Source organism: Periophthalmus magnuspinnatus, chromosome 8 (genome assembly GCF_009829125.3).
Source record: "Periophthalmus magnuspinnatus isolate fPerMag1 chromosome 8, fPerMag1.2.pri, whole genome shotgun sequence".
Lineage (NCBI taxonomy): Eukaryota > Metazoa > Chordata > Actinopteri > Gobiiformes > Gobiidae > Periophthalmus > Periophthalmus magnuspinnatus.
In genome coordinates this window covers 9,260,260-9,285,168 of record NC_047133.1, presented here as the reverse complement: position 1 = coordinate 9,285,168, position 24,909 = coordinate 9,260,260, and the positions used below count along the sequence as shown (strand labels likewise).

The following is a 24,909-nucleotide window of genomic DNA, read 5'->3' as shown; positions in this document are numbered from 1 at the left end:
ATCCCACACACCACTCTCATTCACAGACTCCAATCTGTTGGTATCTCTTACACTCCACTCCCTCGGTTCACTTTATATGTCTCTGATTGCAATCAACTCATTCAATTTAAACCTCACAGATTTCACTCCTTTCCTGTGTCCGCGGCTGTGGATGATGAGATAATAAAGAGGAGGGGCCCCAGGACAGAACCCTGGGGGTTCCTCCTCCCCCTCTTTCAGAGACTTCAGACGCTCTGCTTCCCAGCTCTGGAACGCTCTCCCACCCGACCTCTGTAACATTGACTCCCGTTCTCTCTTCAAATCACAACTCAAAACTGACCAGTTCAGACAATCTTACATCTCATAACCAATCACACCGTCATCTAGTTTTGTATTTTATTGTGTGGTGGGTTTTTTTCAGCTGTATGGTTTTAACTTTTTCTGTAAGGCACTTATAAATAAAGTGCATTATCATCATCATCATTTTTATTTATTTATTATCATAATTTCTACAGTTACCATTGCAATAATTCCTCTAGAATTCCAAATAAAAGGTGGATGTTTTAGGTCGATGGAAACTGCACAGAATGGCCCCAGTTGGTCTGATAATCGAACATGGGACCTTCTTGCCGTGAGGCGTAAACGTCAGCCACTCAGCCACCTCGCTGCCAAAGGTTTGTTCTGCTTCTGCACCAGCTAGCATTTCTTCCAAGTAAAAATAACCAAGATATTTAGTACAAAACACTGTGATCATCTTCCCTAATAGCAGTGTGGTTGTATTCAAAGCACATTCAGTGAATGTGCCCTTGTTTCCTCTCTTTATTTTTGGTGATGCTTTCGCTGCTTTGGGAGATTTGATTTGTGAACGTGTCCTTATTATTCCCACAAGAAAGAAAACCATTTGGGTCAAAGAGCTGAGGACAAGATGTTAATATTCCATTCCTATCTCTTCATAATACACAGTGCAGATAATGAAAGAGGGTGACTTTGGTGCACTTGTTCCTTTGTGTAAAATCATGAATGGCTGAGATTATTATGAGAGCGACTGATTATCTGAAGAGATACGCAGATCCCAAAGCTAAGAGATAACTTTCAAATTGCAAGCACTGATATTTTAAATGAAATCATCAAGGCCAGTGGTAATATTGTCATTCAGGAATCCCTTAGTGTTAAGAGGAGCCTAAGGAAAGCATGAGTGGGATTCAAATGGACCGATATATTATTTTGTGCCAAAGTGCCAGTATTTGCACTTTGTAGCGTATTAGATGTGGGTCTTACATCTCTGACACAGGTCGATATTCTGTTTTGGCTAACCTGCTGCCTAAAGAATACACAAAGCTTCATTTGAACAGTGACAAAGACAGCTATGTAGTATTGTTTTGTACATTTCTCTTTAAGATTTGTGGTAACAAAAAATGACTGTGGGTAAGTTAGTAGTAAATTTAAATTTGGAGACCATGGGCATCAGTATCAGCCATAACAAAAAAAAATCCTGGAAAATTTGTGGTGCGTTTTTCCATTAACCAATTAAACAGAATAAAAATCCAGATATTTTTCAGGAGGAACCAATATCACAACATCGTTAAAAGCTCAAAAATGTTTATTTTGCATAATATGTGTTCTTTAAACAGAAAAGCTTTAAATCATAATATAAAAATACTACCAAAAGAAAACACTGCCACAAGAGATGAGACAATTTTTCGATTTGTATGGCCACATTTTAGCCATCTGCTTTTAACCATATGGTGATATAAATTGACAAGATTTTTTGGGGTCAATATTTATCGTGAGGACCTTTTTAGCACTACTAGGAAATTTTGTTTGTTTGTTTAGCTATATGATGAGATTTGAGCTGTAGAAGGTTGAAGGTTGTAGATTTAGAATTTAGAGTTTCTGTGGTATAAATCTGCTCTTGGGTTAGTGGCATAAATTATTTTATTGTCTATATTTACTTCAGCAATTTATCGCACTTCAAAATGTATAGAAAGGAACACTAAAAGAAACTACAGGCAGGCATAAGATGATCACTGTACCTCTTTTTCCTCAACAGTTTCAACAAGAAACAGTCCAGATCGATATGGTGTAAAACTGCACACAAACTGTCAATCAATCCAGCTTTAGCCAGGTTTGAAAAGTGTAGCCATCTGATATGATAGCCTTTCTATGCTGTAACTCTCCCTTTCATCACATTGGCCCAAAGTAAATGCATGACCACAATCTCCTTGGTCACACTTCAAGAGCTCCATTCATAAAGGAACAATATTAAACAAACTTTGGAGACAAATTAAGCCTTCAGCCGGTCTCATCACAGATTTGTTTTCTTAATCACAGTTTGCCGATACAAGACCAGCGCTGCAAATTAAACTGTGCAATTGACAAAGGGGACACTGGGATCTGCTACATCAGGCTGAATATGGCTAGAGGTATCAGCATTCATCTTCTCAGCAACCAGAGGACTTAAAGCTGCTATTTGTTTACAAAGGGGGGTAGAGTACATCTGCCAGGTTAGGATTTAGTCCAGGTTTAGTTAAGGAGTTAAGTCCAAGTTTAATCACAATTGTAATATGGTTTTTGTGCAAGTGTGAATGCACCCTGACACTGACCCTGACCACTGAAAAGAAAATCTATTTTTTAAGCCACCATACTTTTACTTGTATTTCAACTTTATAAAGTAAAAGTACCAAAATTTGGGTTATTATTCCAATTGTAAGTCATTTACACATTATAATTACACCTTAATTGGCCTTAATAAAGCATGACTTCAAAGTGTTTCTGTCTGCTATATAGTTATAATCTATGATACAACTGGATCATTGTTATAATTTGCTAATTTAAAATCACGATATTTATCTAAAACTTAATATAAGAAACAAGTCAGCTGACTTCCGCTTTAGAAAACTGCAGTGCCCAATCGGAGCTGACATCACCACAAATGTCATCATCCATGTAGCAGTGTAGCTGTCGGCTGCAAATCACACAAGTGATTTATTTTTTTTCCATTTGTACCAAAATGAGTGTGTGACATTGCCGAATCCTATGCACGTCATTGATTAAGAAAATAAAATTGGAGAACAAAGTAAGTACAGAGCAGTTTACATGGTGCCGATGGTGGCGAAAACAGGGACTAATCGGCGATTAAAGATTGCTCAAAAGTACACCAAATACAACTTTGGTAGGGTAAATCAGAAGAAGAAACAACTATAACATGATTAAAAGCTATGAAAAGTTGATTTTGTATAATAGGCGTCCTCCTTAAGATAGTGATTCTTGATAAGCAACAGTTTAACAAGAATCACTCAGGCTTATTAACTACTTCAGGGTTTAGGGTTTTAATTAAGTAGTTACTAATCATTCTTAATAAACTATGTTCATTATGAATGAACTCATTCTTTATTATAGCTAATTATGTATAGTTATTATAAAACTATTACGTTTGTGTGTGAACAAAGCTTTTATTTCTTGCACCTTAAATTTGGCTTTGGCCTGACAGAAGACCAGAGAGAGGAAGTGAACCTGAACCATAGACTGTATAAAGAACTGGACTGAGAGTGTGGCGACACCCATAGTGTTCAGCTCCAAATGAGGCTCAGCGAGGTTAGCAGTTAGGCCTAGCACTTGGGTCAAATTTGGAGCCAAGTTGCATATCTGTAATTCCGACCGTGAGCATCATAGCAAACAGAGGCAAGAGCTAATCCAGAGCGAGGCTGTTGAAGGTAACGTCCCTTCCCGCTTAGTAAGGCTGTCAAACAAACCTGGTGCTAAGGCTAGCAACCTCGGGGGAAAGAAGGCATCTGATTTGTCTGTAATTAATGTTCATGTTTTATTTATGAGCACAATAGCAAAATAAAAAGACTAGGATCATGAAGAGCGAGTTAATACAAACATTTTAAGACCAAAATAATGAGCCTGACAACAGCAGTTACAGAGACAGCGGCAACAGTTGTTCAATAGAAAGTGAATTGGAGTCAATGGAGCCAGAAGCATTCCCATGCTGTTCCATTTGGAAGATGGCGACTAACAGGTTAGCTATGTCCATTTTTATATACAGTTTATAGCCGAAACAAAGGCCAGCTAAAGGGAGGGGGAATAAGTCTCACATCTGACATCTACTGGTTTAAAAAAAAAGAAAAGAAAAAAAACAACTTTAACCTCAAATTATAAACCATATGTTTGGTCCAGAGTAGTACATTCTTCAAATACTCAATTACCTACTTAATTTATTGGCCTGCTACTTTACACTGTAATTCTACTAGTTTATAGTAATATTATTCTGAAGTAACAGTACTTTTACTAGAGTAATATTTGGGCTAAACTCTGTTCATTTCACATGGGCTCTCGTTGCATAAGTTTGACATTTAAGTAAAAGCCAGTGGAGTATTAAAAGATGGCGTCCTCAGAGTGGTGATGGTTCTCGTTAAGGCAGAGTTAATTAGTATTCAGGGGAGGTGCAGAGGGGAGTGGGAGGAAGAAAGGACAAGTCAAAGGAACACGTACCACAGAATGCAGTGATGGGATAATTGGACAGATGTTTGCTTATACATGGTTTTGTTTTGGATATTTTCTCTATATTCCACTAGTCAACATATTTCACCTATTCACATGTGTGCTCATTTATTCAGGATTACTGCACATCTCATGTCCTTTTTGGGTAGTTTCACGTGTGTGCTAATTGCATCTACATTGTTTCTCATAAATAAGATGACATTTTAATTTTAAAAGGTCCTATTTTGCACAAAACTGACTGGTGAACTTTAGGCCACGTTATAATGTTACCACTTCAAAAACATACCTGAAGTTGTGTTTTGTTTCATTCACACATGTTTGAATCCTTTATTATTAACCTGTCTACATCTCCAAAGCTCACCTTGTGTTGTCATGAAGTGTTAACAGCTGCAATTTTTTCTTTTGTTCAGTAGAGACTGGCAATACCAGGGCTGAAATTATCCAAATGATTATTGTGAAGGTGTATGGAGTTTAAAAACATAGTGGAACACTTCCTGTATTACTTTTTGAGAGAAGAATTAAGTCAAAACATGCAGGGAGTGTGTGTTTAATATGTAAATAATGTGAATAATAATGTTAATAATGAAACAAAACACATCTCCAGGTATGTTTTTGATGAGGAAACAACATTATAACACAGATCAGAAAACAGCTCAATACGGGCCCTTTAAGGCAACATTTATCAGCATTCAAAAAATAGTACTGTTGTCATGGAAATTAACAATTTCTGAAACAAACCAATAGGACAGTGTGGACTAGACTTTCAGATTTTGGAGGAAGAAAAGTAAGTTTGTTTGTGTACTAAGTCCAAATAAAAACTGAATAGAAAACTGTGATAGATTAATATGAGGAAAACTTTGTGGACATTACATTTGTTGTTTGTATGTGATTAAGATCTACAGCCACAAGTCACAGAACTCATAACATACAGTGAGATAAAGCGCTGATTCAGAGTGGACTGGGTCAGCGCTGTGCCCTCTGGGAGTTCTGTAATCGAGTTTAGAGTTCAGTCCGAGGTCAGCTTCTGTCACAGTCCGGGTCAGGCTGGTGAAGGATCATGGCTCTGGTTCAAATGTGGTCTCACGTGGTCCTGGTCCAGTATAAGGCTAGACCAGAACTGACTAGGACTTGACAATGCGTGTATCGATAAATTAAGTTACACATGCACATCTTTAAGGTCCTATATTACACTAAATTGACTCTTGTGAGCTTTAAGCCATGTTATAATGTTGTTAACCCATCAAAAAAAACATCTTGGGTTGTGTTTTGTTTCATTCACACATGTTTGAGTAACCCTGCATTATTAGTCTGTCTACATCTTCAAAGCTCAAAATGCTCTGTTGCGTGGTAGCGGTAGTTTTACCTTTTGTTCCGTAGAGATTTGCAATTCCAGAGCTGAAATTATCCAGTTCATTGTATTGAATCTGTGTGGAGTTTAAAAACGCAGTGGAGCACTTTCTGTACTACCACAGGACATCCCAAGGAGTGTTTTCTGAAAGAAGATCTTGTCTAGCCCTAGTCCCGGTCTAGCCCTAGTCCCGGTCTAGTCCTGCTCACGGTCTGGTCCTTGGTCCTTGGTCCTTGGTCCTTGGTCCTTGGTCCTTGGTCCTTGGTCCTTGGTCCTTGGTCCTTGGTCCTTGGTCCTTGGTCCTTGGTCCTTGGTCCTTGGTCCTTGGTCCTTGGTCCTTGGTCCTTGGTCCTTGGTCCTTGGTCCTTGGTCCTTGGTCCTTGGTCCTTGGTCTTTAGTCCTGGTCTTTAGTCCTGGTCTTTAGTCCTGGTCTTTAGTCCTGGTCTTTAGTCCTGGTCTTTAGTCCTGGTCTTTAGTCCTGGTCTTTAGTCCTGGTCTTTAGTCCTGGTCTTTAGTCCTGGTCTTTAGTCCTGGTCTTTAGTCCTGGTCTTTAGTCCTGGTCTTAAGTCCTGGTCTTTAGTCCTGGTCTTAAGTCTTGGCCCAATCCGAGTCCTGATGTCCTCTAACTGTCTCCATCACAGCAGGAGGGTTTAATTAGCAGCAGAAGGAGTTTAAAGCTAAATTACCTTCATCGTGTGACTGACAGTTTACTGGCTATAGGAGGATTTCAGACTGTAGAGAGTAATGACGTCACACTCCCAGATGGGGGCGAGAGACAGATTTTCCTTTTAATTACTTTGTACTTTTCCTTGAAATATCTAAAAGGTAGAAGCACAGATGTGGAACCTGATCATTTCTATTAGTGCCTAGACACAAGAACTCACTGTATTACAACAACAATCTGCATTTTAACAATATTCATTAGTATCTACTTTTTGATTTTATTTGTCCTGGTCCTTGTCCTGGTCCTTGTCCTGGTCCTTGTCCTGGTCCTTGTCCTGGTCCTTGTCCTGGTCCTTGTCCTGGTCCTTGTCCTGGTCCTTGTCCTGGTCCTTGTCCTGGTCCTTGTCCTGGTCCTTGTCCTGGTCCTTGTCCTGGTCCTTGTCCTGGTCCTTGTCCTGGTCCTGGTCCTGGTCCTTGTCCTGGTCCTTGTCCTGGTCCTTGTCCTGGTCCTTGTCCTGGTCCTTGTCCTGGTCCTTGTCCTGGTCCTTGTCCTGGTCCTTGTCCTGGTCCTTGTCCTGGTCCTTGTCCTGGTCCTTGTCCTGGTCCTTGTCCTGGTCCTTGTCCTGGTCCTTGTCCTGGTCCTTGTCCTGGTCCTTGTCCTGGTCCTGGTCCTGGTCCTGGTCCTGGTCCTTGTCCTTGTCCTGGTCCTTGTCCTGGTCCTTGTCCTGGTCCTTGTCCTGGTCCTTGTCCTGGTCCATGCCCATGTCCTGGTTCTGGCCCTAGTCTTGGTCCAGGTCCTTGTCCAGGTCCTTGTCCAGGTCCTTGTCCAGGTCCTTGTCCAGGTCCTTGTCCAGGTCCTTGTCCAGGTCCTTGTCCAGGTCCTAGTCCTAGTCCTGGTCCTAGTCCTGGTCCTGAAGGATTTTATTACATTATTATTTTATTTTTATTTGTATTATTGTTTTTTTTAGGGGGCTACGAGAGATATTTGAACTCTCGTAACACAAGATCCGTCTCCCTTTAAGCCCTCACCCTGACCCTAAGCAGACACAACTTCCCTCTGTACTTTGTCCACAAAAGCCCTGACTAAACTGTATCACATCTGCCCGGAGGTATTCGCAGCCTCAGCCTTGTTGCTTTATCGTGCGCGACGTTGAGAGAGGAGGAGTCGTTTATGTTCTCGGACTTTAACGGAGCGTGATGGACACTGAAGCTATTTACCGTTCAGGGCTTTCAATCTACGAAAACTCATAAAAGCAACAAGGAAAACTGTACCCCTCCCATCTGTTTAGAAACATGCGACAACACATTATCAAGTCACTACTCCTGAGACCGCGATGGAGTCATGGGCCATTTAGTCTTGAACACAATTATCTTTAAAAACTCCAGGGAGAATTAATAGACAGGCATTTTGGATTATTGACAAGGTAAGATCAAACTTATAAATCCCACAAGACTAAATTCAATTCTCGGATATAGGGATGCCATATTACAATTATTGTGAGAAGAAAATGGTCACACATGGTCACGTTTTTATATAGCTCTTTTCCACCTTCAAGTCACTCAAAGTGCTTCACATCTAGGAAGCATTCACCCATTCACACATCAATGTACACAGACACTGGGGGGGTGAGGTGGGTCAAGTTTTGCCCTAGGACACGACAGCATTCGTCTGTGGGAGCTGGAATTAGGCCTGTCACGATAACTACTATATTGACTTATCGTTCAATACAAGAAAGCTGGTTTAGTTCTAGTCCTAGTCCCGGTCCTAGTCCCGGTCCTAGTCCCGGTCCTAGTCCCGGTCCTAGTCCCGGTCCTAGTCCCGGTCCTAGTCCCGGTCCTAGTCCCGGTCCTAGTCCCGGTCCTAGTCCCGGTCCTAGTCCCGGTCCTAGTCCCGGTCCTAGTCCCAGTCTTAGTCCCAATCCTAGAACTCACTGTTTTACACCAAAAACCTGCATTTTAACTAAAGACAGATGGGGGGCTGCTAAAATGAATAAAATATTATTGGTCTATAGACTGCGGTGAAACACAGCTTCCCTGATGTTCTGAGTGAGTTAAAGGATCCTGCCTGTGCTGTCCCTTCACAAAATAGATAGAAATAAGGACTAAAGAGGAGATTCAGGTATTTAGTATTGTAAGTACAGAGTTGCATTACTATATCGACTTATCGTTCAATACATGAAAGCTGGAACGAGTTTTTTGGGGGGGGTTTTGGTTACGATCAAACCTATTGCTAACACTAGCTGGAGCGACTTCTGGGAGGAAGGCACCTAATTTCTCTATTATTAATGTCCATATCTTGACTTACAGACACATTAGCGAAATAAAAATACCAGGATCATGTAGAGCAGGTTAATACAAACATTTTAAGAGCAAAATGACGAGCCTGACAGTAGAAGTAACAGAGAGAGGACCAAGAGTTTTTCAATACAAAGTGAATTGGAGTCAATGGAGCCTGAAGCACACCCATACTCACAACCTATTTGAAACATAGCTAGCAGGTTAGCTATGTCCATTTATATATACAGTCTATGTTGCCCACTGGTGAATGTGTTTATTTACCATAGATTATGCAACTGTTATTTGATTATTTTTTTTCAATTTATGGAGTGTAAATGCCACTTATTTAATTTCACCTTCAAAGAACGTTTATTATTAAATGTTTATGAGTAGAAAAAGCAAGGAAAAGGGATGAGTATCTAGTTTTGATATTAGTGTTAGTATTGTAATGATCTGATATTTTGTGTTTAGTTCACAGTTGACACCTTTTGTTGTTCTTGTAACTGTTTACATGTTGTTGTTGTTGTTGTTTTTGTTGTTGTAACTGCTTTTGTGTATGACTTTTGGTTGATATGCTGACAAAGAGACATGAGGGTTCTATTGTGTTCAGAAAATAAACAACCAGAAGAAATTTGAAGTGTTTCTTTACATCAGAACGCTACAATAATCGATAAGAATCTTGATTTTTCTGCCGTTTGACCAGCCTATTGTGAGGTAAAAAAACAAAATCAATCCATGTGATTTTCTCGTCACTATTTTTGACACGATTGTTATTAACCGACTCATTTAAGAAACCAATTAACAGATAAATGGATTTTCAGCCCTGGCTCAGTCTGGAATGGTGCACTGTGATGTAATATTTGGTCATGTGTCTCTAGCTGAGGGCAGATAGAGGAGCTGTGATCGGGCGCCGTGCCGATCTCATTCATTTGTGATTGGAGCCAACAGCCCCACAGGACAGCAGAGGGGAGGGGGGAGGGGGGGGGCAGGAGGGACACGTCCTTATAAGGGATCGATGGATGCGCACGTGGCTCACCTGTGTGCACGTGACAGAGGACATTAAAAGGAGAACTCAGGTGGAGGGCAGACTTCTCCTTCAGTGTCAATGCATGTGGCAGTGGAAGGTACATAGGGATATACAGCTTTAGTCAATTAATCAGTTGATGGTGTCTTCGTCAACCAAAATTTGTAGCAGTCGTAGGGTCGCCAAAAGTATCGAAAATCAAATACTAGATGCCAAAACTAATATCAAAACTAGATACTCATTTGAGCAGGTATCAATACTGAAAAAGTCACATTCACAGGACAGAAATTAACCTTTCCTGAATTGATGATCTTGAGCTGCATCAGAACAAGTATTAGACAAATGGACTATTATACGCCCATGGACCACTATGGAACCAACCTGGACAACTGAGGGATTACACAGATATAAGGCCACATGGGAATATAAAAGAAAGCACTACCATTTAGTGTTGAAAATGACATTCTAAGTGTTTTTTAAATGATCATCATGATATCGGAATCGGTAGCAAGTCTGTTCCTTAATATCGAAATCGAGTTTGAAATTTACATATCACGAGAACACTACCAGCTCTGTCTATATAAGAGAGGACACAGGTAGAGGGTAGACTAGAGCGTCAGAGCATGTGGCAGCTCCTTAATTGCTTCACTTTCACATTTCCTTCACTAGGATCAATTTCACTGTTTGACCTTTTTAAGGCTTACGTTTCCAGTCCTTTTTATTTCCTCCTCTCTTTACCCCTTTACCTCGTCGGCCCCCTTTCCTCGGTGAAGACATATGTGCAAGCCATAGGAACATATTGCAAGTGCTACATCTAGTGGACATAATCAGTAGGGCATCTGTGTTGACCAAGGACAAGCAGTGTCACTGATAAAAGCAGGAGTATAGTTTAAACAAGCTAGAAAAAATACTGTACAAAGCAAATGTATTTTGCACTTTAAAGTTGGTAATTCAAATTCACATTTCAAAACACATTAAAGGTCTTATATTACACAAAATTGGCACTTGTGAGTTTTGAGCCATGTTATAATGTGGTTAATTCATCAAAAACATACCTGCAGTTGTGTTTTGTTTCATTCACACATGTTTGAGTAACCCTTTTTGTTAGTCTGTCTACATTTCCAAAGCTCAAAATGCTCTGTTCCACCTTATGATGTCATGAAGTGGTAGTTTTCAAGTTAACAGCTACATTTTTGCTTCTTTTCAGTAGAGAATGGCAATTCCAGGGCTGAAATTACCCATATGATTCTAGTGAAGGTGTGTGGAGTTTAAAAACACAGTGGAGCACTTCCTGTATTACCAAATGACATCACAAGGTGGAACACAGTGTTTTCCATTCAGGACTCATCCTAAATATGGAGTGTTTGTGTGTTAAATGTGTGAATGAAACAAAACACAACTCCAGATATATGATGAGGAAACCACATTATAACATAGGTTAGAAAATAGCATAATATGGCCCTTTAACAAATTTGTGATCATAATAAATAGGTATGTAGGTACAACACAAACGCATCGGTTGTATCATTGCTTTGTGCCACTGCTGCGTGTTTCAGATCGGTTTAATTTCTGCAGACAGCGCTCACATGAGAAAGTACACGGCGCTCAAGGAGAAAATGACGGCGACATTAACCACCTCAATGGGGCCTCACAGTGGTGATAATACCCAGAACCAATTTATCCAAACATTCAATTAGCTCTCCGCTGGTGTCTTTGTGGAGATAAGGCACTGAAGGTCCTATATTACACAAAATGGATTCTTGTGAGCTTTTAGCCGTGGTAATGTTGTTACCTTTTCATAAACATAGTTGTGGAGTTGTGTTTTGCTTCATTCACACATGTTTAAGTGAAACATGGTTGATCAGTCTGTCTATATCTCCAAAGCTCAAAATGCTCTGTTCCACCTTGTGATGTCATGTAGTAGTTTTCACATTAAGAGCTACCTTTTACCATTTATTAAGTAGAGATTGGCAAATCCAGGGCTGAAATAATCCAAATGATTCTAGTGAGAGAAGAACTCAACCTAATAAATATGGAGGATATGTGTGTTAAACATGTGTGAATGAAACAAAACACAACTCCATGTACATTTTTGATGAGGAGACAACATTATAACATCGGAAAATAGCTTAATATGAGCCCTTTAAAGATGACCTCTGTAGCTGCAGTGTGTCCTGCGTCATGTGATTTGCGAGTTGGCGATGAGGGAGGAGGTTGGTAGATTACCTTTGTTGAAAAACATTGAAGCCATCTGCCCCATCTCGACCCGCTCCACGATGTCGAAATGATCCGCATGACCTCCGGAGCGCTCTGAGGGGGAGAGCAGAGGGGAATGTGAGGTGAGGCTCAGAGATAAATGGACAAAACCGTTTTAATCAGAGCACTGCAAAAAAAAAAAAAAAAAAAGAACATCTACCCTAGTTTAAAGTAATTGAAATAAGAAAGCCACTCTTGGATTTAGTGATTTATTCATTAACTTATAGGACCAGCATAATTTCAAGTATTCAATATTACACTGGTCTTATAAGATCAACACCATTGTGGGTTGAAAGGTCCAGTTTTATCCTGTTTGTGATTTTTTTTCCCAGTACTGACAATCGTACTCATTTAAATAAGTATTAGAGCTGTGTCTAAAATTCTTGGTTGAGTAAATACAGGTCCTTTGTGTGTATCTGACCCAAACTGCAAAAAGTTCATGCAAAAACAACCATTTAAAACTATTTAAAAAAAGAAAAAGTATTAGGAAACATCTAGTGATTCATAAGCTGAATTTGCTTTTCTACATATAAACACTAAAAAATACCTAATCTCCAGCTAACTCACTCACTGACTTTTTCTTTCAGCTGTTATCCCATATAAATCCTTAAATAATTTGAAAATGATAAACAGATGGATAAAGCAACAAAACCACTTCAAATTCATGCATTTAGAATTACAAGTTCAATTCAGGAAAGGAGAAGCAACGGCATGTTCTATCCGTGGGTTTCAGAGAAATTATTAAATAAAGCAATTAACCATTCAAAAACATGAATTATATCTGGATCGTCATATCATGCAAAGTCCTCAAAATGGCAGCTATAAACAGAAAGCTGAAACCCATGAATTAGGATTCTCTCCACAGAACACACCACATACCATGAATGCGGTTTGAATGTATCGTGAAGACTGTCGCTTGTTTAACAGAAGAAAAACAAAGATTCACTACTTTGCTAATACCCGTTTAAATACTGTAGACTGAGGCTCATGTTACCTTTAAGATATAAAATCTCTATGTCATTTGGAGGGCTGCTTAGCAAACAACAGGAGCAACAGCAACAGTTCGTCTGCTTTGAAACTGAGCAACCAGGAAACATTACAATCACACAATTATAAAAACATTTTCTTTGGGGATATTTTTTATCCTGTTTATATTTATTTGTGTAGTCTTGAAACATACGCATAAATGACATTAAACAGGCACACAGGATTTAATCTGCATTACAACCCTTACCATTCCTACATTTTTATTTCAATTTAATAAAATAAATTCATCCCATCTTTCATCCTATTTTTTTTTTTTAAAATAGGGCTACAACTCGTTATTATTTGGATAAGTAAAATGCATGATTGTGTGAGACTGAGTTTGGTTCATCTCTTTTCAAAGGACTTTGATACTGTAGACGTGAATATTCTCCTAAATAAACTCGTGTCCCTTGGTTTTGATAAGGTTTCTCTAAATTAGTTCACTTACTTTTCAAATAGATCACAACCAGTAATGGCAGATCGATACACATCTCCATGGTCAATAATAAAGGATGTTCCCCAAGGTTCACTGACTCATTACTTTTTACTTTGTATATTAATAATATTTTCCCCTCACCTTGCTATTTTACTTCCCATTTTTATGCAGATGACACAATTTTGTATTGTATTGCACCCACTGCACAGGAAGCCCTAACCAATTTACAAAATGCATTTGATATTTTTCAAAGGTCACTAATAAATCTAAAACTGGTCATAAATTTGTGGAAAAACTAAAACTATTTACTTTACCAGATCTCATGTTGTCACATGCTCCTACAATCCTATCTGTACTTTAAATGGTGACCTCACTGAGCAAGTCCATCACTATAAATACCTCGGTATTTGGTCTTTTGAAACACACATTGACAACATTTCACAAAAACTTAAAATTCAAATAGGTTTTCTTTACAGGAATAAAGCATAAAATATTAATTCAATGTAGTCTTTTCTTCCCTGGATTATGGGGACATTATTTATGGTCACGCAGCAAACAGTACCTTAAAAAATCCTGATACCATTTACTACAGCACACTTCCTTTTATTACTTTTGACAGTTATTACACTCAGTACTGTGCTCTGTACAGCAGAGCTGGCTGGACCTCACTGCAGACCCTCAGACTTATACACACCCATATCCTCATTTACAAAGCTATACTGGCAAAACCTCCACAGTATCTCACCTCCCTGATTCAATTCAGTTCTCATCATTACCATACCAGTTCTCAGGGGAGACTGGGACTGGAAGACTGAACGTAGCAGTACCACAAATCTACACAGAGCAAGGGAAGATTCTCTGCCCCTCTTTTATGGAACACTCTTAAATCAACTAAAACTCAACAGTATAATTCAATGTACATTTTACTATGCATTTTACTTTGTGTATGAATTGTGCTATACAAATAAACTAGCCAAGCCATTTTATTAATTGTTAAATTTTAACTGTGTACTCAGGACCCCCTTGAAAATGAGTTGCAATCTCAATGGGACTTCCTGATAAAATAAAATAAATAAAAAATGTACACTAGACTTTAAAAGGTCATACCTTATGCAAAAAAATATGCAAAATTGACTCTTGTGAGCTCTAAGGCATGTTATAATGTTGCTACCTTATCAAAAACATATCTGGAGATGTGTTTTGGGAGAAAACATCACAAACAACTGCAGGTCTGTTTGTGATGAGGAAACAACATTATAACATAGATCAGATCAGATAGATAGCTTTACATTGGCCCTTTAAGCAGACTTCTTCGCTCTTGTTTTATTTTTCATAATGTGAATAAGGAGACAAATTTCTACATTTTACAATAGGGATGTGCGATTTCAGGAAAACAATCTAAAATTAGGATTCTGTTCAGAGTGCACACTGTAAACAACCGCAGGCAGCAGCATTAACATTTGAGAGAAAACTGAAATATGAGCTGATAAACGAAAACAAGAATCCTATGAATACATATGTGGACTTAAACTACCAGTACAAGATTTTTCTATATAAAGACAGAATGTGGATCTTTTCAAATTGCAATTTTGCTTCAGTGTCAATATATAGTGCAAATCACACTGTCAGCATTGAAACCTCAGGCACTTTCCTTATTACTGTTATGAACTACATCTGCGGTGGCCATCTTGGTACTGCCATGTTATAGAAATGATACAAGCCAAGCACACTCACGGATGGACAGGATGGGTTTGGTCTCAGGCTCTGATCTTCCTCTTGTGATAACTTCATCATCTGAATAATCTGAGGTAGAGTCACTGTCGTCAGTCTGCAAAGAAACACACCGTAGTTTAGTACAGACATGAACTGAACTACATATACAATGGGCCAATCTGTATTATTACTGTGATTAAATTTGGGTTTTTTATGTTAAGGAAGTTTACAGTGCACATAGAAGAAATAAATAAGATGTTTGAGTGACTGATTAACAAATACAGGAAGCCCTAGCACTTCAGAACATATCTAAGGAACTATAGGGTTATAGCAGGTTTTCTATATATGAAGATCCTTTAAAAGACAGAATATTTAGTTGTTTGCAAATTACATTAAATCATCTAAATAACTAAACAAAAATTTAGATTTCTGTGCTTAATTGAGGTCATTCGAACAGTCACAGTAGCGCTAAAAAAAAAACAAAAGAAAGGTTGTTTGGACTATAAAGATAAGGAAAGACCACAAAAACAGTGACATTAATGTAAAAAAAAATTATAAACAATTTCTGGTTTTCATCAATAACTCTCTCACTTTGTCACCATATTTCGACCTTGATTGGGTTGATGATGCTTTGATAAAGTCTTTAATTTACAAAAGAAATAACAGATTGACTAGTAAACTCCTGGGGCTGTAATCGACTAAAGACATATCCCGTTTACCCAATTAGTAAACTAAAAGAACATGTGGTAAAAACGATCCAAGTAGTATTCTTCTGGTGGTTTAATTTATTTTTTTCTTTTTTTTCTTTTTATTTTGTAGGCCGTAACCAACACCAAAACAAGAGCAAACTCTCAACTCACTAGAGACAGTCTCCATAACAAACCAGTAACTGACCTTTACATCAAGTTGTCGGCATAGCAACCAAGTGTCACATACAAAAGTAGTTACATTAACAACAACACACAAACACTTACAAGAACAAGAAAAGGTGTCAGCTTTGAACTAAACATTAAATATCAGATCATTACACTATATCCCATCCCTGGACCCTTATCAAAACTACAAGTGCGCAGGAGTTCATGCTAAATCAACTATTTAAACAGAAATGTGCTCAGAAACTCCCAATTCATCGACTAACTCACACCATGCATTCTCTGCTGTTTCCCCATATAAATTATTATGATCTAAAAAAATTAGTCATACAAAATTTGCAACTAAACATCAACTAAAACATTGTTGTAGGATTAACCGACTAAATGCTTATAGCCCTCTACACTACTCAAATAATCAGTAGCTGCAGCCCAGCGTGTGTGTGTGTGTGTGTGTGTGTGTTTAAAAAGAAGTCCAAAAGCTTGCTCGGGGATAATCAGCTACATGGTAAGCAATGACAACAAAACTTGGAATTTTATTTAAAATCTGTTTCTGACACTTTATAAACTGCAAAGTTATTAAAAACTTTAGAAGACTCTTGCATTTTAAATTGCATTTTTGGCCTTAAAACAACAGTATAATGGATATTAGTAAAAATAAATGGAAAATTGACTTCCAGAACCTGAGCAGACGGTCACTGTTGAGCTCCATAGCAACAAAGTTCTCCCCTGAATTGCCAGTAGAGGGCAGTCACATGTATCGTTGAACTGAGCACCTTCAGTTTGTCACAGCTTACTGCATCAAATATTCCATTTATTTCCCTCTCGTCCTTAATAGCCCGGCCCTTTTACTCTGAGCCCAAACAAACAACGTTGGTATTTTCTCTATAAACACTTCATGCATCATTGTGAACCACCTTCTTTATTTCTAATGCAACTCCTCACTCAGGAAAACTACCCCAGTCATCAGCCGCAGCCATTTCCGCTCTGCTCTCGCTTTGTCCATTATTCAGAACAGAAGCGGCTGCGGACTTTAGAGCAGAGCTATGAATCAGGGCTAAGCTTTTGTCCCCTGGCCCATAACTCCCAAAGAGAGAAAATGAAAAAAAAATAGAGTTTATATTGTAGTGAGACAAGGCGATAAAACAAAGGCTCACGGAGTCAAATATTACAGACAGGACTTTATGGCTCGATCGATAGAGAGTTTCCTAAGGCAAACGGAGAGGAAGTCAAACATGCAACGTTGAATTGACTTTTTGTTGAATTATTCAGGTGTTTTAAACTGCTTTTGCAGACGTTCACATTTTAAAGCTCAGAGTCATGTACAGGTATAAGTGGCCACAGTGAAGAAGACTGTATGTTAGGAAATGTATGTATGTATGGAATGTATGTATATATAAATATATTCTAATTAGACAACAAAATAGAATAGTTTCAATGCTAGTTTTAGCATCTGATTTTCGATACCGTTACTGACAATACTAGTATATTGTAAGAGCAGCATTTGAGACAGAATGAGACCATGTGTTGTCTGTAGCCAATAATACAGTATATTTATTTCTCAGTACATTCTCAGTATATTTATTTCTCATCAACTCTTTTCTAGGCAGTAAAAGGGGGTTGGTGGGTGTTTTCAGGAGGATCAGACATGTTTGAAAAGTTAGACAGAAGATCTCACCTCCTCCTGTTCTCTCCTCTTCCATCTGATCTGAGCGTTTGCTGCCGCCATCGCCTCAATCACAAACGTCGTGGTCATATAACTGAACAAGAGACATATTTATTTATATATTCCATTACTCTGAGACTACAGTGGCACAGACAATTCTTATGTGAATATGTGTTTGTTTATTACAAATTGTTGGAGTTTTGCCTCTGTGTAATCTTTAAATGATTCTTTTAAACAGTACAGTTACTTTTCATTGAAGCTCAACATGGAAAGAGAATATTTTGTAGATTATGTGGAGGTACCATATTCTTTATAATTTGGAAACCGTGTGCGATACTAACCTCATGAATCCCAAAAATGTGATGAGGGTGAGGCTGACCACCCATCCAGCCATGGCGAAGGCTTTGGGCATCGTCAGAGCTCCAGTTCCTACGATCAGGTTGAACATGTAGATGAGCCCAACCTGTAAAACAAATATAAGTTATTTTATTAGGAAAATTAGACAACTCAGAATGTATCTACAGTAGGGTTATCAAAAGTACCAAAAACCAGATACTAAATGGATACTAAAACTAATATCTAAACTAGATACTGATTTGAGCAGGTATCAATACAAAAAAATCACATGACAGGACAGAAATGAACCTTTCCTGAATAGCTTTAGAATGATTTTGAACTCTATCAGAACAAGTATAGGACCACACAGACTAGTATACACCCATGGACCACTATGGAACCTACCTGGACAACTGAGGGGTTACACAGATATAAGGCCACATGGGAATATAAAAAAAGAGTTATATGATTTAATATTACATTCTACTGTGACGAAAGAGTGCTTTTTATTATTATTGTGATATCAGAATCAGCATTGAGTATCAAGTCTATTCCTTAGTATCAAAATTGAGTTTGCAATATTACCATCTTGACAACACTAATCTAAAATGAGTCATTCTATTAGATGGAAGAGCTGAATAAATGCAAACCCTTACACATCTCCAAACCAGAGATAAGGTAATCCTAAAATAATTATTAAGCCAAAGGAGGCCAAAAACATTCATAGATTGAGTTTTGAATTAATTTTATTTAGAGACCAAACTGGAGAACCATCGGGCCCTGATGGGTGCCAATGGATTAGTGATATAAAAGTAGTAAAATTATTTGTTTTATAAGGGATGTATAGAAAGTATGACGATTATACTGACCAAGTGAAATCTTTCATTTTCTACCATTCACATTTTAACACATCAGCTCCTCCTCTACTATGTGATCAACTTTATGACATAAAACTTTTGAATGTGAAACTTACATTTATACTGTGACCTGGCTGACTTAACAACCAATGAACATAATAATTTAGACATTCTTAGTTTACAAAAAAAGTGTTTATGTATGAAAAAAAGCATCTAAGAAGTAAAACTCTGCGGTCAACAGTCGCTGACACAGCAGCTGATCAGAGCTCAATCATAAAGAGGCCTAAAGAGAATGTGTCAGCAGAAGGCTTCCTCTTCAAACCTATGGTACTTATCGAAACTTATCTTACCCATAAAGACTCTGCAGATACAATAGTTTGATGATGAATTGGAGTAGTAAAAATTTCAAACTTGATTTTGATACAAATTTAAAAAAGAAAAACTTTGATGCCACAATTTTGGTACAACAATTATGATAAAACACTCTTGAAAAAAAATGTTAGTTCCTTAAATGTGTGGTCTTGTTCTAGTTCTGTTGAGCTTTCTAAAACATTTTCAGAAAGGTCTAATTGTGTCCTAATTGTGCAGTTTTAAAAGGTATCGATACTTGTTTAATAGTTGAATATCTAGTTTTATCTATTTTTTTATTTTTTTATTTTTTTTGGAAACCCTAACCCATAGATTCTTCAGATCTTCAGTTTCAGAATTATTAATTCTTTACTACAACAACTACCCCTGGTTCTACTGCTCCAAGTTAATATGAATGCTAAATTTGACAGGATAAATCTCTAGTGAAGTTCCCCACATTGAATGTATATATTTGAATTCTGTGCTACTTTCTTAATGCATTACTCTGTTAATAATGACATGCGTAACATTTTTTTTTTCTTTCTATTATTATAATTGCTTCAAGAAAATCAGTGTGTAGGTATGCAGGCCAAGAAAAGTTAGTAAAAGCTGAAAGAGTGGAATGGAAAAAGTAGGTCAGCTGAACAAAAGCTACATGAATTAGCAATAGCATCCTGCCACAGAGGAGGGTGTCATATTATTAAACTGTATAAAGGAAGATGGAGGACCCTTACAAAGGCAGAGTAGGGCTCTCCGGTCTCTGTGATTCCTCCGGCCATGGCAGCGGTGCACTGGTGATCCCCTACAAACAACATGAATACATTCATCAATAGTAGGTAATATAGTAAAAACTTTCCCTTGTATTCTTCCATCATGATTTTGTTTTATTTAAAACAAGTAAATAGCTATCAGTATTTCTATGTGGTTTTCTTGATGGTCATACCGCCTTGTCAAAGCCTGATGTCGTAAAATCTCAGAAGCTAAACAAGGGCCTGGTTAGTACTTGGATGGGAGACTGTGGGAATACAGGTGCTATTGGGGTGCAAGTGGCAAAAAGTGTTTCTGTGTCCTTAGGCAAGACATTTCCCACATATTGCCTAGTATGAATGTGGTGGTGTTAGTGGTGATCAGAGGAGCCTGTGGCGCAGATTGGCCGCTTCACTTCTATCAGTCTGCCCCAGAGCAGCTGTGGCTACAGCGGCATTTTATCACCACCGAGTGTGGAGTGAATGATTAATGAACTGTAATGGGGCTATATAAATGTAATGATTAATTCATGAATTAATTCATTCTCTATCTTGATCATAAAAGGACTAACTTTAAATTATTGTCGTTAGTAATTATAGCTGTAAAGTTTTAGTGCTTATGCTAAAATACTACAAGCACCTAAACACCTTATAGCCCCATTTGCACATATTCAGTTCAGTGGCCTGCATGACTGCACGTAGACTGGGACAAGAGGGGTCTGACAGGTTTGTGGACGGAGACGATTTGCATTTGGTGCACTTAGACTTCCCTGTGCATGTACACAGTGAGTGGATTGGTTGTAGACCACTTGATTCACAACATACGATCTGATCATTTACCATTAGAAGTGACTGAAAACAATTTGGATTAAACTGGATTCAAATTTGATTACCTGTACAGCTCTATAAGAAACTGCAGTGAAGTAATAGCTCTGTAATGAACTGTTAATACTGCTCTGTGCTTGAAAGAAAACTTCTCATTTTATGGCATGTTTGGCATATATGGCATGTTTTTAGAGTGTGTATAGTCCAGACAGTGGCAATTAGGTGATATATATGTGATCTCAAGGTCTGTGTGGAGTTAATGATGTTATACCTGAGCCATTTTTCAGGCGTTTTCTTTAACAGTTTTCCTATTTACAGAAAAAATATTAGAAGTTTAAATATAAGGGTAGGAGAATCACACGCAGACTAATGTCAACACTAACTCGGTTTGTATCACTAAAAGTAAAGTCGCTCAGTTCAATATCATTTTAGTAACATCCCTGTAGTCACTAACGTTATGCTTATGAGATATGAAATAAACTGGCCTTAAATAATTTGTTGATTTGTTGTCAGTTAACTAAGTTGGTTAGCTAGCATCTTTGGGACTGCTATTACAGAACAATCTTTTAACACTGTGGCGTTACTGCAGGCTTATACGATTCACTTAAAATAAATAAATAACAAAACGCCTAATACTTTGGCACAAACTTACCTCGGTAAATGTGTAAAATGAGTGCTACGAGGATGCTCCACGCTGTCTGCTGCCTCTAACCCTCACAGCCAGGAGAAGCAGCTAACATTAAGCTAACAGGCTAAAAACATTAGCTAGTCTCACCGCAATCAACCCGAAAAGATGGGTTAAGTTAGCAAAAACGCAGGAATTAAGCGTTCAAATGCATGCCCATTAGGGGAATTCACCCTAAAGTCCGCTTAAAATTTCACTAGTTAAACCATGACTGCAAACAACCAGCTGACCCGATTCAGAACTGTCGCACAACTGTTAAAACGGAAACACTGGTCAGGCGCCTTCAATATAATAGCTCAAAGGAAATTAAAATGGTAATTTTTTTCAGTGTTGAGTTTTAATTTTTGAATCGCTCAATACGCATATGCTAAATTATTAAATAAGTAGATATTACGTGTCTTGTTGAGCCTTGGATGGACAGTCATTTGATGAAAAATATACAATTGAACTTATTTTGAAAGGTCAGACGGAAAACGTTTCGATTACAGTTATATTATTTCTGATTACTTTACGCACGAGTCTTTACTGTCACATGACACGTGCATAAGTCAGCTGATTTCTGCACCTGCGCTCAGTACTTTATTCAGTTCTTACAAAATATATATATCACCTGTACACTAGAGGACGCCATAAAACAGGCTACAGTACATAACTATATGATAAAACCACACAGAGGTGATATTTAATAAAAACAGAAATTATTTAAAGATGAGGAAATGATCAACATAAACCAAACGTTTTAGTATTTTATTACACAGAAGGTTTGCAAGCACAGCCCTTTGTTCGACTCCTAAGACTTGTTTTCTTCAGGATCTAGGGTGGAGTCAAATATGATGGTTTTGAAATTCTTGCATGTGTGACATGTGTTTTGTGGTCAACCAAAAGAATGAACAGAGAGACAGAACAGTCTTCACTTTGTACATTTACCAGGGTTTACACATGTAGCTGATGTCTTAATGGCAGTATTTTGAGTTTTCTGAGGTCAAATTGTTAGAAGATGACACTACTTGGTTTATCTAAAACTTTTGTTTTTTATTTTTATTTTTTATCAAGTTGCGTTCTTGTAAGGTACACTAAGTTTAATGTTGTATGAACATTTTATTTATCTGCTAGATAAATAAAATTGCCTTGAACAAAAGACAGATATAACAGCCCACAAAACTGATGCCTTGGGAAACTTTTACTTCAGTCCACACATTTAATTTTATATTTGTTTTATAGTGATAGGTTATATATTTTAGTGCATTTTTTAAAACGTGGAGAGAATTCAAGTCATTTTAAAACTCATATAATGCAAAACCTATGGTAGTAGTAGTAGTAGTAGTATTTGTATTATTATTAATAGTAGTAGTAGTAGTATTTGTATTATTATTAGTAGTAGTAGTTGTTGTTGTTGTTGTAGTATTTGTATTATTATTATTATTATTATTAGTAGTAGTAGTAGTAGTAGTAGTAGTAGTAGTAGTAGTAGTAGTAGTAGTAGTATTTGTATTATTAATAGTAGTAGTAGTAGTAGTAGTAGTAGTAGTAGTAGTAGTAGTAGTAGTAGTATTAGTAGTATTTGTATTATTATTATTATTATTATTAGTAGTAGTAGTAGTAGTAGTAGTAGTAGTAGTAGTAGTAGTAGTAGTAGTAGTAGTAGTAGTAGTAGTATTGTTGATGCTAATGTAAAGATTGACGCTTTTCTGAACAAAAGGCCGGTCGCAGAAACGTATCGTTCTTGTCATGATCCGCAGTGTCCACTCCGGGTTTTCCTCCCTGCGTGCTCTTTCCCTCCCTCACCTGCCAGATCTGGGCTGGGCTCCTGGCTCCTCCCGCGCGCACCTGCAGCCCATCAGTGCAATCAACCTGCCTGCTGGGCATAAAAGGAGCTGGGAGAGGAGACTCAGCGTGGGATCATTGTCATGTTCACTTCACCCTGTCGTGTCACGTCTTTCCTGCCTGCATTCCTGGCGCCCTTGTGTTCTTGTCGTGCTCCGGTCCTGGATGTCTCCTGCCTGCTCTGCCCTATACCCGTCTGGTCTGCCTGTCGTCCTGTCGTCCCTTCATGTGGTCTGTTCCTGTGTCCTGTGTTCCTGCTCACCTCCGGATCACCCCCGGATCACCCACTGGTTGTACATTGTCCTATTTTCTACAATAAATCCTGTAAATATTTCCCGAGTCTGCATCCTTTGGTCCGCCACACACACCCGTTACGACAGTTCTAAAGCCGCCCACCCCCAGTCCACCGAAGCCCAGCCTAAAACATGGCAAGTACCACCAAACCCTAGAGAAATACAGTTTACATTTAATTATTATTTTTATAATCATTTCTTTTCTTGTGTAACTATAATTTGTGTATCATTTCTTTCTTCCTCTTATTTCTTCCGTAGTTTGGTGTATGTGCATGTATGTGTGTATGGATGCATGTGGACCACAGACTGTATAAAGAAGTGGACTAAGTGAATACGTCACCCATAGGCTCAGGTCAATTGAAGCTCATCAAGGCTGGCAGCTACAGAGGGGAATTTGGAGCCAAGTACCAGCCACGAATATCATAGCAACCAAAGAGCCAATCTGGAGCCAATCAAACCTGTTGCAAACGCTGGCGGGAGCGACCTTGGGAAAAGAAGCCACCTGATTTGTCTGTTATTAATGTTCATATCTTGACTTATGAACAAAATAGCAAAATAAAAACAGCAGGATCATGAAGAGCATGTTAATACAAACATTTTATGACAAAAATGATGAGTCTGACAGCATCAGTTATAGAGAGAGGGCCACAGTTTTTCAGTGTAAAGTGAATTAGAGCCAGAGTCGATGGAGCCAGTTGCTCACTTCCTATTTGGAACGGCTAGCATGTCAGCTATGTCCATTTATATATACAGTCTAGGGTGTGTATGCAGTCTCTTTTAAAACATGTGATCAAACTCTGTGAAAACTAAGCATTCACACTTTGATGATTAGGGTCAAACAGGCTTATGGTTTTTATTTTTATAGCTCTAGGCCTAAACTCTATAAAGAAGTCTAATCAAAAACAACACACATGATAAACACATTTAAAAAAGGGGCCAAATAGGACAATGACATTTGTGACATGTTTCAGGCTTATTTTAGGCACGTTGTTGTTTGTAGAATGTGTTACCTGGTCTGAAAGTGCAGGATTTGAGAGAGTACCCCAATGTGACCCCAGCGAGCGCAGTCTGCTTGGTAGGCTCTCCCAAGTAAGAGTTAGCATCACGAGAGGACTTCAGAAGGTAACACACATACTTTCTGTGGAAGAGAAACAAAATGTGGGAGTTTATGCACTTCTATAATCATTTTGTTCCATGTCTTTGAGCCTCAGTGCAGATATTTCCTATGAGCAGCT

At 38.2% G+C, this 24,909-nt stretch overlaps 1 protein-coding gene across 1 annotated transcript in view; it reads right to left on the bottom strand.

The window, feature by feature from the left end:
* Nucleotides 1–21,800, bottom strand: part of tmem104 (transmembrane protein 104) — a 79,532-nt gene extending 57,732 nt beyond the window's left edge. Inside the window, exons 1-6 of the mRNA XM_033971504.2 lie at nucleotides 21,525–21,800; nucleotides 20,036–20,103; nucleotides 18,102–18,223; nucleotides 17,773–17,854; nucleotides 15,247–15,340; nucleotides 12,021–12,104 (exon numbers count right to left, since the gene is read on the bottom strand). Of these exons, the coding sequence (XP_033827395.1) occupies nucleotides 12,021–12,104; nucleotides 15,247–15,340; nucleotides 17,773–17,854; nucleotides 18,102–18,223; nucleotides 20,036–20,080 (427 nt within the window). The 5' untranslated portion in view covers nucleotides 20,081–20,103; nucleotides 21,525–21,800. The remainder of the gene's footprint in view (nucleotides 1–12,020; nucleotides 12,105–15,246; nucleotides 15,341–17,772; nucleotides 17,855–18,101; nucleotides 18,224–20,035; nucleotides 20,104–21,524) is intronic.
* Nucleotides 21,801–24,909: the final 3,109 nt, after the last annotated feature.